A 15,000-nucleotide genomic window follows, 5' to 3' on the forward strand; every position below is an offset into this window, starting at 1 on the left:
TTGTCCTTACTTATCCGTATCATCTGCTCTCCTTTCTCCTCCAGCGGCTCTGCAGAGGTTACGGAAGATCTACCACACGTCCATCAAGCCCATGGAACAGGCCTACAAGTACAACGAGCTGAGGCAGCACGAGATCTCAGGTGGGACGGATCTCCTGACTCCACCTGCACTCTGTGTCCTGTTGTGTGGGTCGCTTTGGTGACGGACTGTTGCCTCCTTTGTACACACACACACACACACACACACAGTCAGTCAGTCAGTACAGGATCCTTTATCTTCTGTCTACTGTGTGCTCTTGTGTAAAGATCCAGATTGTTACAAGCCCGCCTGAGGCACTCATGATAATACAATAACACAGAGATTCATTTTCATCTTTCATTTTCATTCTTAAATTAGCAGCAATCAACCACAATCAAATGTAAACGTGGCAGATTTGTCAGACACAGACTCATTTGTGTGTAATGAATATAAATGAGGGGGGGGGGGGGGGGGGGGGGGGGGTGATAATGGAAGACAGGGTCAACAGGACAAAGCTGGAAAACTGGGAACCATTCCTTCCTCCTTTATCAAGATGAATCCAGAGTCTAAGCTGCATTTCAGCATCAAACTTGGATATTAGGACCAATTAGTTGGACTAATCAAAGTCTGTATGACTGAAAGGCTCCAATCCCAGTTTATACAGGCACAGCATCACATGTTTGACTCTGGGGGGGTCAAACCTGAGATGAGACTGTGGTTCATGCACACTGTGTTCCTCTGCCTCGTCACTGCTGCTTATAGAAACCTCAGCACCTCACTAAGCTCTCCTCCCTCTCCATCACCTGCTCTTCTTTCCTTCTCCATTCACACCGCCCTCTCCTGTCCCGTCCCGTCCCGTCCCGGCCCCCTCCCCCGTCTAACAGCCTACCCTGGACGAACCATGGGGGATACACCGACAGGTGGGTATGGGCGGTGCTTAGCTGTGCATGGCACTGCCTGAAGTGCTCCGCCCCTTCCTTCCATCCTTCCTTCCTTCCTTTCCTCCCCACATACCTGAGAGCCCACACGTTGGCCTCACCTCAGGCTGTGATGGCACGGGAGGAAATCAAACTTTGGGCTGCAGCCAAAGTGTGCAGCAGGATGTTTATGCCTAATATGATTGAATATGGTTTCATGCTTTCATAATAATGTTGACAGCAGTGTGACTCCAGGAGGTCTGAGTCCAATTCAGAGGCAAACACAGAGTTAACTGACAGAATGATGAAAGGAAAGAAGAGTTAATGATAAGAAACGAATAAGAATGAAGTATGAATCTGTGATCATGGTGTGGAGTGTGGAGGGGGCTGCATGTGCAGTGTTGGCTTTGGCAAAGGACACACAGGTCGGAGGGGACAAGGGGACAAGGCGACAAGGTGGCAAGGACGGTTAGTGTTCTGCTTCAGGTCTTACTGTCCCTGTTAAAGCCGCCAACATTCAGATTCTTAGTCCTGCATGATTCCTTCTTCATCTCTGACCGATGCAGAAGAGCCTCCCTGCACTATCCCACCCTGAGGCCATGTCCACTCACAGCACACACACCTCAGCCTACACACACGCAGCTTTGCTTCATGCGCCTCAGTGTAACCGTGTGTGTCATTGAGCCGCCGCTGCAGCATTTTATTGACTTTTATTGTCATGCAATAATCTAACAGCTTCAGGTTTCCTTTGGCTTTGCGCCTCACACACCAGCAGGTTCAGTGTGTTGGAGTGAAGGGGCGGCGCTGTGCTGATGTGCTTCCTGGTGTCTACAAGCAAAGTTCATGCCAAAAAATTTGATTTCCTAATGAGGCACCAAAGAAAATGCAGACACATGATTTGTTCTTGCACTCAGTGAACACACTGTAGCTGAGCCAGGTGTCACTCAGCCGCCATTCTGAGATCACACTCAGTTCCATCTGTTCTCACTCCGCAGATGGAGAAATCACCTCCAAGCCCATGGTGCTGTTCCTGGGACCCTGGAGTGTAGGCAAGTCCTCCATGATCAATTACCTCCTGGGCATGCAAGACAGCCCCTATCAGCTCTACACAGGTACGTCACACACACACACAAACACACAAACACACACACACACACACACACACACGTCGGATTTAGCAAGAAACAATGCACTTTGTTTTGACGTCTCACATCAATACCCATTTCCCTTTTCAATTCAATCCGTCTTCAGGAGCTGAGCCGACTACCTCTGAGTTCACTGTGATCATGCACGGTGAGAAGATCCGCTCGGTGGAGGGTATCGTCATGGCAGCAGACAGCTCTCGCTCCTTCTCTCCCCTGGAAAAATTTGGCCAAAACTTCCTGGAGAAGCTGATTGGCATCGAGATGCCACACAAGCTCCTGGAACGCGTGACCTTTGTGGACACGCCTGGAATCATTGAGAACCGCAAGCAGCAGGAGAGAGGTGAGGATCTGAACCTTCAACACGCAGATACAATGTGTCTGGGGTCCAACACAAGGTGGCGCTCCGTGTTTGACCTCTCTTTTCCTCCTAGGCTACCCCTTCAACGATGTTTGCCAGTGGTTCATTGACCGTGCCGATCTGATCTTCGTGGTCTTTGACCCCACAAAGCTGGACGTGGGCCTGGAGCTGGAGATGCTCTTCAGGCAGCTGAAGGGTCGCGAGTCCCAGATCCGCATCATCCTAAACAAAGCTGACAACCTGGCCACCCAGGACCTGATGAGGGTCTACGGAGCGCTCTTTTGGAGCTTAGCGCCCCTCATCAACGTGACCGAGCCCCCCCGCGTTTACGTCAGCTCCTTCTGGCCGTACGATTATGCACCTGACACAAGCCGCGAGCTCTTCAAGCGAGAGGAGATCTCCCTGCTGGAGGATCTCAACCAGGTGATTGAGAACCGGATGGAGAACAAGATCGCCTTCATTCGCCAGCACGGCATCCGCGTGCGCATCCACAGCCTGCTGGTAGACCGCTACGTCCAGACCTTTAAGGAGAAGATGAGCTTCTTCAGTGATCCCGAACTGGTCTTCAAGGAGATTGTAGATGACCCGGACAAGTTCTACATTTTCAAATCCATCCTAGCTAAGACCAACGTCAGCAAGTTTGACCTGCCCAACCGCGACGCTTACCGAGACTTCTTCGGCGTCAATTCAGTCACCAACTTCAAGCCGCTGTCGGCCCAGTGCTCGTACATCGGAGGCTGCCTACTGGATAAGATCGAGAAGGCCATCACCACCGAGCTGCCGGCTCTCCTGAGCAGCATTAACTCGGGCAAGCAGCCTGGCCTGTCCTCCTGCGAGGTCACCGGCTGTGGTGAGAAGCCAAAGAACCGCTACAGGAAGAACTGACGGAAAACAAAATAACCGGAGTAGGGGGAGTGAGGAGGTAGAGGAGGTAAATGGAGGAAACGGGGTCTGGCACAGGCCGATCCTGACTGTATTGTTGAAGAGACAGAGGAGAGGAGATTAGTGTGTTTTAGTCCTCAGGAGAATATGTGGAGGTGCGTTTAGCTACTGTGGAAATGAAGCAGATTGTGGGCGGGAGCGATGAGTTCAATGACCAGGCAGCTTAAAGACACAAGTGCTGATGAAGAGATAAGACGAGTATCCAGTTCTGTTCCAACACGTTGCCCTCCTCTCTGCCTGGGGAAGTGTCCAAAGAAAGAAGACAAAGAACAAAAGTTAGATTTAAAAATTGATTGAAAAACAAATCCTGAGACTGAACACAATCAAATACCAGCTCCCTTGTATGTGAATAAAATGGGAAAGTGGAAACAGGAAGTTGTAAATTTGTTTTGTAATTTGAGCAGCAGCTGGTCGATCCTACGCTTTTTGATTTAGACCTTTTCGTGAGGCTTTGGGTAACCATCCAAACATTTGCTTTGGATGGTTACCTGGACAACACTAACCCTGCATGTTAGACATCACATCCTATTTAACAGACGGTATTTTGGCTGCATGGATTTCCCTCTAACATAAACTCAAGTAACCTGCTCTCCTGGTGCCGTCGGTACCTGAAGGCAGCACCAGCGGGCCGCCAGCCAGGTCGTGTTTGTTTTGTATACTCATCGCTTTTTTGGTTGTTGACGACCTGTGAAGTGAGCACTGTGATGGAAGCAGAGGTCAGGGTTCAAGGGTCAGAGTCTTCACAAAGGAGTGGGGAGGTTTCAATCTGCTTCACTTAACTGTTCGTACTGTTTCTGCCGCTCTGGCAGACATTTTACACTGTGTTATGAGTCAAAAGTTCCTTCCTTCCGTGATAAGCTTGACAGCTTCTTTTTAGCTGAACGACCATAAAATGACACATGACTGATGTTTTTTTGATTGGTAGTCTTTATCATTTTCTTCTGCAGTTAGAAAGCTATTTTTTGATAGATGTGTGTTTTTCATGCCGTCTCTTTGCCAAGTCGTAGCGTTTTACAGCCGCTCTCCCGACGCCCCGGCATCCTGGGGAGAAGGGAGCTTTCCAAAAGTGGGCTGGAGGCACAAGAGAGGGAAAGGAGGAGTGGAGAACTGGTTAGTTGATCCCTGACCTCTGTGGAGAGTTGAAGGCCCCAGATACTGACTGACCTTAGATACTAATACTGACCCAGATGTTAAAGGTGTTAGAGCTCATCTGAGAACAGGTAGGTAGGAATCATCTCAGCACCCAAAGGGCACCAAGCTAACACTGCCCCCCCCCCCATCAGTGACCCCACTGCATACTCCTCGCTCCCCTGCCCCCTTATACAGTACAAACAGGGTCAACACTCAGTAACTCAAAACTAAATAGACGTTGGTGTCACACTGGCTTAATTGTCTGTTTCCTGGCGTTCGTGTGTGTGTGTGTGTGTGTGTGTGTGTGTGTGTGTGCGCTCACTGGATGTGTTCAGTGACATGTTTACACTGCAGACCCAGAACATGTCCACTAGAGAGTGCTGTGTCAAAGTGTAATAAAGTGGCTACTAACGCTCATGGTGCCTTCAAGTGACGGATGTGTGTGTGTGTGTGTGTGTGTGTGTGTGTGTGTGTGTGTGTGTGTGAGTGTGTGTGTGTGTGTTTGTGCTTTTGGTAACCATCAGTATCATTACTTGATTGATTTAATTCTGGAATGGATGCGTGTCCCATTAACATGTTGACTCACTGGTGTTTCACACTGAATCTTTGCTCTGGGTTTGGAAGCTTGATGGTCAAGAATAAAAAGTTTTTGTTGACTCGGCACAGTGAAGGTGTGTGTGTGTGTTCTTTCAGTCTGACTGTTCTTTAATCACACACACTCACGGACAGAAGCAGACACTTCCTCCCTCTTTCCTGATGATGACGATGATGATAGTGATGATGATGATGAGGAGGATGATGGTGATTATGATGATGATGACGAGGCACTGTTTCTTCTGTCTGACTTTTCATTCATCCTTGCACACACACACACACACGTAAATCCCTGCAGAGTAAATTAGACTCAGATTCCTGGCTCATCCTCAGTCTGCTGGTTGGAGTCAGTGACCTTAACCTCATCTGAATGTGCTTTAGTCTCGTTTGTCTCCACAGGGACTCGTTCTCTCTGACTCGTAGGTCGAGTTATACAAAATCTCCATTGTATAACTCTCTGACTCTATCTGGGATCTGTCTGAACTACGGGATGCTGCTCTTCATCACAACACATGTCAACTGCAGCTCAGGCGCGTGTGTGTGTGTGTGTGTGTGTCATGAATCATGTTTTTCTTTGTTATTATCTTCTGAGAGCTGAAACACTGCAACAGTTAACGCTCAAATAAATGATGAAATCTTTGTATCCAGACTTCATTGACCGGTATAATAAGTCGCATCAAGCTCCTGGTAGCCACAACACACAGGAAGTAAATTCCTTCAATACCTTCAAAATAAAAGCTCATTAAACTGCAGCTTGTGTCCTCCTGGTTAAAGCGGCTTCAGCTGTAGTGTGTGTGTGTGTGTGTGTGTGTGTGTGTGTGTGTGTGTGTGTGTGTGTGTGTGTGTGTGTGTGTGTGTGTGTGTGAGCAGGAGCGGTTCATGACACAAGGTGAGTTTTGGGGGTTGAGATGATATAAGTTTGTGTTAAGCATAGATTTGTTTATCGATTCTTCTCGTGAAAGGATCATTTTGTGGAGGAACATCTGTAATCTTACCTTCACACGGACAGAGACGTCCATACAGGGGGCACAGTTTATTTTGAAAGATATACAGGAAGTTCAATTAATATTATTTTGACCCCCCCCCCCTCTCTCTCTCTCTCTCTCACACACACACACACACACTCAGGCTCGTCGTTTCTCTCGCAGACGCTCACAGTTCGGGGCTGGACGGTGAGACAGAGCGAACCTCGTCCATCGGGCTCCACGGACAATAACGGAGAGAAGGAGGTCTCACGGCATGTGGAGGATCATCTCACAGCCCTGATCAGCCCCGAACCATCACACACAGCCCGGATCAGAGGTTCTGGAGGAGCGCTGATGTTTTTGTGCGTCCTGCGCATTTTAATGGATGAGCTGGGCGCCGTGCGGACCTGTGGGGGGGCAGTGAGTGAGTGATCGGGGGGCGTGGAGACCCTCCACCCAGCCGGACCCTCCGGACTCGCACCGCCGTGTGACATTCAGGCTGCTGCTGTGGAGAAACTTTCCCTCGGAGCGGCCGGACTTCACGCCGCCTGAGCTGCAGGCTGAGCCGGATCCAGACCTGCACCTGTGCCGCTGAGGCTGATCGTTATTTATCCCATACAGTCCGTCACCTCACAGACTCATCGCGGTCTGGAGCTCCGGTCTCCCGCGCTCGACTGATCTCTAGGCGCGCACTGACATTAGATTGGCGTTTGTTTCTCCCGTGGACTCAAAGCAGAGCACCGCCCGCCGGCGCGCAGCCCTGCGGCGGCGCTCAAGGTCTTTCCCCAGGACGAAGCTGCTTGTGCGGGGCATTTCTGTGGAACCGCATCCGGCCTCCGTCCGCGCACAGGATCCCCTCTGCGTCTGAGTGGGAGCTCAGGAAAGGACGCGGCTGTCCACGGGGACACTCGCGGTTAGGCCCCGCAGCGATCACGGAGCTCGGTATTAAGCGCACATGTTCCCGTTACCTGGAGGATCTGAGCCGCATGACGTGAAGCCTGCTCGGTCAGATTCCCGAGTCGACAACAATAACAGCTGCTGGGCCGATTCTGCTCTGTAGGACGTGTGTGTGTGTGTGTGTGTGTGTGTGTGGATCAGCATGTTGTTGTTTCCCAGTGGAGCTGATGTGAAAGTGAAACCCAGCAGCTCAGCCCGTTTCAGTCAGAAGCACTGAGCTCGTTTCCATCTATTCTCTCACTTTCTGACTTCCTGACTCATTCAGTTTTGCTTTAGTTGGTCTCTTCCTCAGCTTTGTCTTTATTGTTCCATATTGTTGTCTTGCCTTGTGCCCCATGTGTCCTGAGCTTGTCCCAGTGGAGGCAGAGTGGGCTCGGCCTGCAGCAGAGCAGGCGGCAGGCCGGTGAACCTCGCGGTCTCAAGTGCGTCCAAACAGACGGGGATGTAGAGGAATGCAGGGACTGACGTCAAGAGGGGCAATAATGAGCTGCTCCACATCTCGGAGCGCTGTGCTGTTAACTAACTGAGCAGATTAAGGTTCTCGTCCTCGTCTCGCTGCCTCACTCTGAGGTCTGATCTCTGTCACGTTCATGAACAGCATGGCTTCCCCCCAACGTCAACAGCTGCTGCCTCACAACACAGAGGTGAGCTGCGACTCCAGCGGCGAGGGGGGCATCTCTGTGAGGATAGGCAGTGGCGTCAAACACAAGCACTCCAGCGGGCCCCTGGGCGCCATCGGGGGCGGCTTCATGGGGGGGTCCAAGCACTGCAAGTACAGCATCTCGTCCAGCTGCAGCTCCGGGGAGTCCGGGGCCAGGAGGCCCGGGGTCAAGAGCTTTCGCACGCACAACAGGATGCCTCAGCTGTTTGAGAGATCTGCCGGTCACTTCTGGGACCCCAAGTTCGACTCGTCCATCCTGGAGGAGGCCTGTAGGGAGCGCTGTTTCCCCCAGACTCAACGCCGCTTCCGCTACGTGCTGGTCTACCTGTTTGCAGTCGGGATCCTCTGGGGTTTGTACTTCGCTGCCAACCCGAGCCGCTGCGACAGGATGGCGTTCCTCCTCCCCACTGCCTCCTTCGTCCTCTTTTGTCTCCTGCTCTTCCTTTTAACATTCACCAAGCTGTACGTCCGCTGCTACAACCAAGCGTCCCTGCTGCTCATCCTGGTGACCTTCTCCCTGACCCTGGCCCCACAGGTTCAGACGTCAGGCTTCAGAGACTCCTTTGATGTGGAGGACGTCAGTGACATGGGAGCAAGATACAACCTGTCCTACGACAAACTAGTCTCAGTCAGAACTGGGGTCCCTTGTCTTTCTCCAGTTGGGACCTTCTCGCTGTGTATGGAGGTGCTGCTGTTGCTCTACAGCGTTCTCCATGTTCGCCTCTACGCCTCTGTCCTGCTGGGGTTTCTCTACTCGGCTCTGTTTGAGACTCTGGGTTGGCTTCACCTGATTCAGACAGAGGAGTGGGACTTTGCGTCTCAGGCGGACTGGGACACTCTGAGTTGGTTGGCCCCGGCCAAGGCCCTGCTTCACCTCTGTGCCCACGCCATCGGCATCCACCTCTTCATCATGTCAGAGGTGCGATCTCGCAGCACCTTCCTTAAGGTGGGTCAAGCAATCATGCACGGTAAAGATCTGGAGGTGGAGAAAGCCTTGAAAGAGCGGATGATCCACTCTGTCATGCCCAGACTAGTGGCAGATGAACTGATGAAGCAGGGTGATGAAGAGATCGGTGACAGTTCAGCAAAGCGTTACTCCACCAGCGGAGCGGCTGCTGCCATCTCCAGCCCCAAAAACAACAAACGGAAGAAAACCTCCATCCCCAGAGGCCAGATCATCTTCAGACCCTTCAACATGAAGAGGATGGAGCCGGTCAGCATCCTGTTTGCAGACATCGTGGGCTTCACCAAAATGTCTGCCAATAAGTCTGCACACGCCTTGGTGGGGCTTCTGAACGACTTGTTTGGACGTTTTGATCGACTGTGTGAGCTAACGGGCTGTGAGAAGATTAGTACTCTTGGAGACTGTTACTACTGCGTGGCCGGCTGCCCTGAACCCCGGCCAGACCACGCCTACTGCTGCGTGGAGATGGGCCTGGGCATGATCCAAGCTATCGAACAGTTCTGCCAGGAGAAGAGGGAGATGGTCAACATGAGGGTGGGGGTCCATACGGGCACCGTGCTGTGCGGCATCCTGGGCATGAAACGCTTCAAGTTTGACGTTTGGTCAAACGACGTCAACCTGGCCAACCTGATGGAGCAGCTGGGCGTGGCCGGGAAGGTCCACCTGTCCGAGGCCACGGCCAACTTCCTGGACGAGCGCTACCGGCACGAGGACGGACAGGTCAACCAGAGGATCGGACAGAGCGTGGTGGCCGATCAGCTCAAAGGTGAGGGCCTCACTTATCAGATACCTTCTATACTCTCTCACTCTGTTTCATTGAATGAAGAACTTAAATCCCAGGCTGTGATAGTCTGAGTGCAGATGTGTCTACGTGCTTCTGTCTTTAACCTGTCCTGCTTCCTTCTGGTCCCTTTGAGGAAATGTCTTCTTAGGCCTGGTGTCACGCACACACACACACACACACACACACGCGGGTTCAGTATCGGGATGTGCTCTGTTCTCTCAGCGTGGCTCTGAACCTCGGGGTTGGCCTGAGCACATGATGATGTCACATCTTCCTCCTCCCGGCTTGATCTCCTTCTCTCCATCTTGTCCCCTTCTTTTGTTTCGCCTCCTCCTCCTCCTGCTTGACTGCTTTGATTTGACGCCTTCACACAGACGGCCTCAGTGGAACCAAACATGGCTGAATGGCTCTCTTTCTCACTTGAGTCTTGCTGATTCATGATCCCAGTGTAAGGGAGGTGACAGCGTCTGACTGAGCTGCTGCAGCTGATCTTAATCTGCACTCTGCATTTGCATCTCTGGCTCGTTGTGCAGGAGGCCCACATCGCTCAGTGTCTCACGTCGCCTCGGTGTTGTCGTCGTTGTCACTTAACACAAACGATCGGAGGAGAGAAGCTGTGGCAGGGGCAGGGAGAGTGACAGTCTGTGTCACCACCACACACACACACACACACAGCCAAGTTATAGAGCAGCTTATTCAGTTCTGATCTTTTCATAGCAGTGGATCTGATGCCTCTGAGCCGTCTGTCCCCAGATGACTGTCCTAGTGTAGCTCGCGTGTCGGATCTTTGTCTTTGTCCTCTGTCCTTCTCTCTCGTTCTCTCCCTCTCTCTTCCTTCTCTCCTTCATATCTATTGTAGCAGTTCTCCCGTCGACTCCGTTACAAATCCAGACGAACCACCTACACTGTCAGTAACAGAAACCAAGTGTTTGCTGTTGAATTCCGTCCCATGCTGTCTGTGTGTGTGTGTGTGTGTGTGTGCTTGTGCGTGTGTGTGTTCATCTTACTCACTCTGCCGTGACTCATCGTACAATAAAGCACAGCAACATTGCATAACGGCGTCCACTCCGCCTGTCAGATTTGCCGGCATTTGTTCTCTCAGATTTGCTTTATTTTGATGCATGAAGATACGGAGAGGCTCCTTTTGTTACGCAGCCAGCCGGAGTGAAGAATGTGCTGCTGCTGCTGCTGCTGCGTCTTCATCTCTCAGATAAGAGAGAACTTACGACCGCTCGCTCTTTCACTCGCTCCTCTTTATGCTCTGTTTTGTTATTGCCCCCCCCCCCCTCCATCATGTATTCAGCTCCCCTCCTATAAAGATTGATCCTCCTTCCCTGTAGATTTGCTGTGTTGGCTGAGAAAGCAGCTCCAGTTCCCTCCACTGTCTCCACCTCAGGTCATGTGGCTCTTTGGGGACACGACCCCAGCCCCCCCTGTTTGCCTGACTCGGGGGTAAATAGCTCTGACCACTGTGCCGTTCTCAGTCCTGTCTGTCTTCCTGATGTGTTCTTAGTTTCCCTGGGTCTCGTGACTGAATCAGATGTTCCGTCCCGTCCTTGCGCTGCTGTAAAAACCTACATTTCTTATTTATAGCGTCGCACTGCAGTTACAATCTCTTAGTGGCGTTTCAGAGCCGAGGTTCTCGCCGGCGTGCGGCCACAAGTGTCCCTGCTGCCGAGACGAGACAGATTCAGGCCAGCTTCAAAACACCGCAACTAAAAATTCAACTATAAATAAGAAACCACACCTCAGATTTAAAGACAAACGAAGGAGAATAACAACCCCCCCCCCGCCCGCCCCCCCGTGTGAGGCCTTTGCTTTGCCGTGTTGTGTTTTCCAGGCTGGAAGTGGGAGCTATATTTGGCTCGGCTTCCCTGGAAAGTACCTGTCTGTGTTCTTCCTCTGTGTCTAATGAAGAACGAGTGCACCTGCAGAGGAGGCTCTGGCTGGAACACATGTGGCTCTGTTATCTGCTTGTGACGTGTCAGACTTCATTACATGTTACAATGAGACGGCCGCACTCAGCGGAATCAATACCAAGCCTCGTTTCCACAGGAGTTTTGTCTGAGTGATTTATACTTTAGCACAGGTGCAGTCTACCTAAGCAGAGACGGTGTTAGTGGTCAGAGGCGCTCCGGTGACTCAAATCAATCTGATCGGTCTAACTGCATAACTTCCTGTTGGGGAAGCGAACACCTGCACGCGTTGGAGCAGCAGGGGACGGGTCAAGCCGTGTCCGTCCAACTCCCTCACTGTCCTGAGTGTCCAATCCAAGGGCCTACTGGGAAATAGAGTTTGTTTTGTTGTTGTGTTGTGGCTCTGTGTTGTGTGGCCCTGTGCTCTGACTCTCAGGTTGCCGTTGTTGTACCTGTAGACCTCCTGTGACGTTCAGGCGTCACTCTGAGCCGGTTTGCTCTCTGCTCAGATCCAGATTGAAATGGTTGAACGTGACCTTTTCCAAATTCGCCAAATTATCTGCTGAGCTAAGCTGTGCAGCTGTGCCCCCCCCCCCCTTCTAATCAAACCAGACGGGCCGATCTCCGGGCCTAAAGTGATTAGTCTGAGTGATTCTCTGTCCTCGTGTCTTCCCGCTCTGGTCTGCTGTGGTCTGACCCAGAACACATCAGCTGCCTGCCCACCAGCTGTTTTCATCACAGCCAATGATATTGATTGCCTGTAATGAGGCTGTCATGGCGATACAATTTATGATGTGGCACAAAGAAAAGTTTTCGTGCCGTGTAGCTATCAAAGGGAATCGACCGGGGACCAGGGGTTGAGCCACCATGAGAAAAGATCATTTGTATTCTGCTCCAATGTGTCCAATTTGTTCCAATTTCTTGTTGGCGTTTAAGCCTTCAGAGTAATAATTGATTAGCTACATTTGGATTGATCAGAGCCGCACATAGACCTGCTGATGTATGTTCTTCATCTCTTCACTCTCTGTTCCTTCAGGCTCTGCAGCAGGCAGTGGAGCCGTTAGTGCTGCTGGGAGAGTCACAGATGTGCACACACACACACACACACACACACACACACACACACATGCAGGGCTCCCTTTGCCTACCCTGTGAATGTTCCTCCATAGGGACGTCCTGTCAATCATTAAAGGACACGGTACAGTATTGGCCCGAGGCTCAGTTGTTGCTGCTCGTCACGCTTCTTTACCTGCGACCTTGAGGAGGAAATGAGGCCGGCTCAGAGGTTGCATGCAAACGGCAGCGACGGAGACATTAAAAACAAGGGATGACTGGAGAGTCAGTCTGGGTCAAGAGGAACCACACAAGAACCGCAACAGCTCTGATGAACAACCAGGACTGAAAGCCACCATGTAACTGGACCTCAGTGTGGGGCTGTGGTGGCGACCGCAGGAAGAGAAAGGGAGGGTGCAGTGTGTGTGTGTGTGTGTGTGTGTGTGTGTGTGTGTGTGTGTGTGTGTGTGTGTGTGTGTGTGTGTGTGTGTGTGTGTGTGTGTGTGTGTGTGTGTGTGTGTTCAACCCCAGCCAGCAGTCAAATACCTGACATAATCTCATGTATTCATCCAGGCTGCATAGGAAAAACACAAAGGGCAAAGGGCAAAGTCGTACCTATATTCTACATTTTTTGCCGCTAAAAACTCAAATAATGCTTCACACCAGACTGGCAGTGATGTCATAAACCATCACGGAGCTCAAACGTGGCTGGTTTTAGAATAACAAACGTAATGAGGTTGAAAGGAGACGGGATGATTAACTTAGAGACAAACTCTCCTCATGTTCTGAGCCCGTATGTGGAGGTGAGGGACCTGAGGTGCTGATGCTCTCTGGTTGATGGTGTCTGATGTGATAACGTGCTGAATGTCCCGGTTCATACACAATGTCCACTACAGAGGACACAAGTCAATGGGCTGTGTCTCAGGAGGACAAGTGTGATCCTCCATGGGGACAATCATCAGGAGGGTTTGACCCGAGTGTGTCACAGTGGAGCTCTGTGTGTCTCCAGATGCGGAGGACATGGCGGTTAGATGGTTGATGGTCTCTGGTAGATCCGTGCTGCTGCCGGGGGCGGGGCAGGACTCGTCCACAGCTGCTGTGTTGGACTGCAGTGACCGAGCTCTCTGCCCTGCGAGAGAGTAATGGAGTAGCACTGCGCAGCACAGCTTGGCGTCTTCGTCCGCGGCGATACACGCGACTCCACGCTTTAAAGCTTTCTGTTCCGCAGAGTTTGTGCTAGGCGTTTGGGTCGCTAGTAAAGTAGTTTGGGCTGTAAGGTGAGGAGATTACCTGGATTTAATAGCTGGCAGCCATTTGGGGCGAAGTGCTGCGTCACACTGAGCTCAGCAGGTTTGAGCCACCGGAGCTATTTTAGGAAGGAGGCCACGCTGCTGCTCCATCCTGGAAGCAAAGCAGGAGAAGTTGAGCTCTCGGGGATTGAAATGAAGCGTCGGGCTGCGGAGCAAAGCAGAGACGCTGCAAACTATCATCTCCTCTGTTTGCTCTGTGGAGCCACAGGAGATGCTGCTCTGTATCCAGTGGTGCTCCACTTAATCCAGAGTGTCAGAGGGCCCTGCAGATCTGTCAGCCCCTCCCCTGCCCCCCCCCCCCCCCTTTTGGGGACAGCTGTCCGATTGGCTTTGTGGTGCAGCGTAGAGCCTTTATCTGCCCTGACAGACGCCTCCCAGGGCAAGGTGGACCAGCCAGCCTGATACCAGCGTGTGTGTGTGTGTGTGTGTGTGTGTGATAAGGAGCTACGCACGGCAGCCAGGTGGTGACACGGCTTAAACATGTGAAGAGAACACATGTAGCATGAAGAGCGGAGCATGTAAACACAGCACGGTGCCTCAGCTGCTCTCCTCTGCTGCAGAGATAAGAGCAGGAACGCCACAGCTGCTTAGAGAGGCGGCTGTGATTTCATCTGGGTCGCACCAATTTATATATTTAGGGTGGAGGATGTTGTGAAATGGCTTCAATTACACAATATTGTTGAAACACTGACTAATATGAGCACATGTGAGGAAGTCAGACTGGGCGGCTCCATCTCTGATGTTTGATGATGACTAGTCCAGCTGTAACAAGCTGAAGTCCAGATGTTTCAGTTTGCGGAGACTAGAAACGGAGCTTATAGGCCGCGTGAACTCCTCTAGGTTGCTCTGTGTGCGCTGGACGTCCCCGCTCCTCTTTTAGCCGCCACACACACTGTAAACACATCCTGAATAAAATGTTTCTATAAATATCTCGGGGCAGCACCGGTCGTGTCATCGTGTCATCAGATCTGAGAGATTTACCCAGAATGCACCACAGCACACTCACTGTGTTTCAACACACACACACACACACACACACACACACACACATTGATGCCAACTTTTACAAGTGGTCCACTTCTCACTGGGGGCGTCTGGTCTGCTGAAACGGGGGAGTGATGCTCTTTGGCTCGGGGCCGCTCCATTAGCCGCCATTAGTTTGGGAGGGGAGGCCAAAGCGTGTGTGTGTGTGTGTGTGTGTGTGTGTGTGTGTGTGTGAAAGAGAGAGACACATTTACTTTGCTGTTTATAATCAGCACATAAATCATTGAGGTTTTCACTCAGA

At 51.5% G+C, this 15,000-nt stretch overlaps 2 protein-coding genes across 2 annotated transcripts in view; both read left to right on the forward strand.

Moving 5' to 3' along the window:
- Positions 1-44: 44 nt before the first annotated feature.
- srl (sarcalumenin) lies at positions 45-3,323 on the forward strand (the record flags this gene model as incomplete). The annotated part of the gene is made up of 5 exons (XM_076140544.1): positions 45-140; positions 903-938; positions 1,931-2,047; positions 2,187-2,420; positions 2,512-3,323. Coding segments are annotated over 5 exons (1,295 nt in total), but the record flags the coding sequence as incomplete, so codon positions are not given.
- Positions 3,324-6,938: 3,615 nt separating this feature from the next.
- The window catches only part of LOC142990694 (adenylate cyclase 9), a 27,035-nt gene continuing 18,973 nt past the window's right edge, over positions 6,939-15,000 (forward strand). Inside the window, exon 1 of the mRNA XM_076140554.1 lies at positions 6,939-9,418. Coding sequence (XP_075996669.1) covers positions 7,618-9,418 — 1,801 coding nt within the window. The 5' untranslated portion in view covers positions 6,939-7,617. The remainder of the gene's footprint in view (positions 9,419-15,000) is intronic.

This window comes from Genypterus blacodes, unplaced genomic scaffold, assembly GCF_046128005.1.
Source record: "Genypterus blacodes isolate CSIRO-AG114 ecotype Tasmania unplaced genomic scaffold, CSIRO-AGI_Gbla_v1 ptg000666l_1, whole genome shotgun sequence".
NCBI classification, from domain to species: domain Eukaryota; kingdom Metazoa; phylum Chordata; class Actinopteri; order Ophidiiformes; family Ophidiidae; genus Genypterus; species Genypterus blacodes.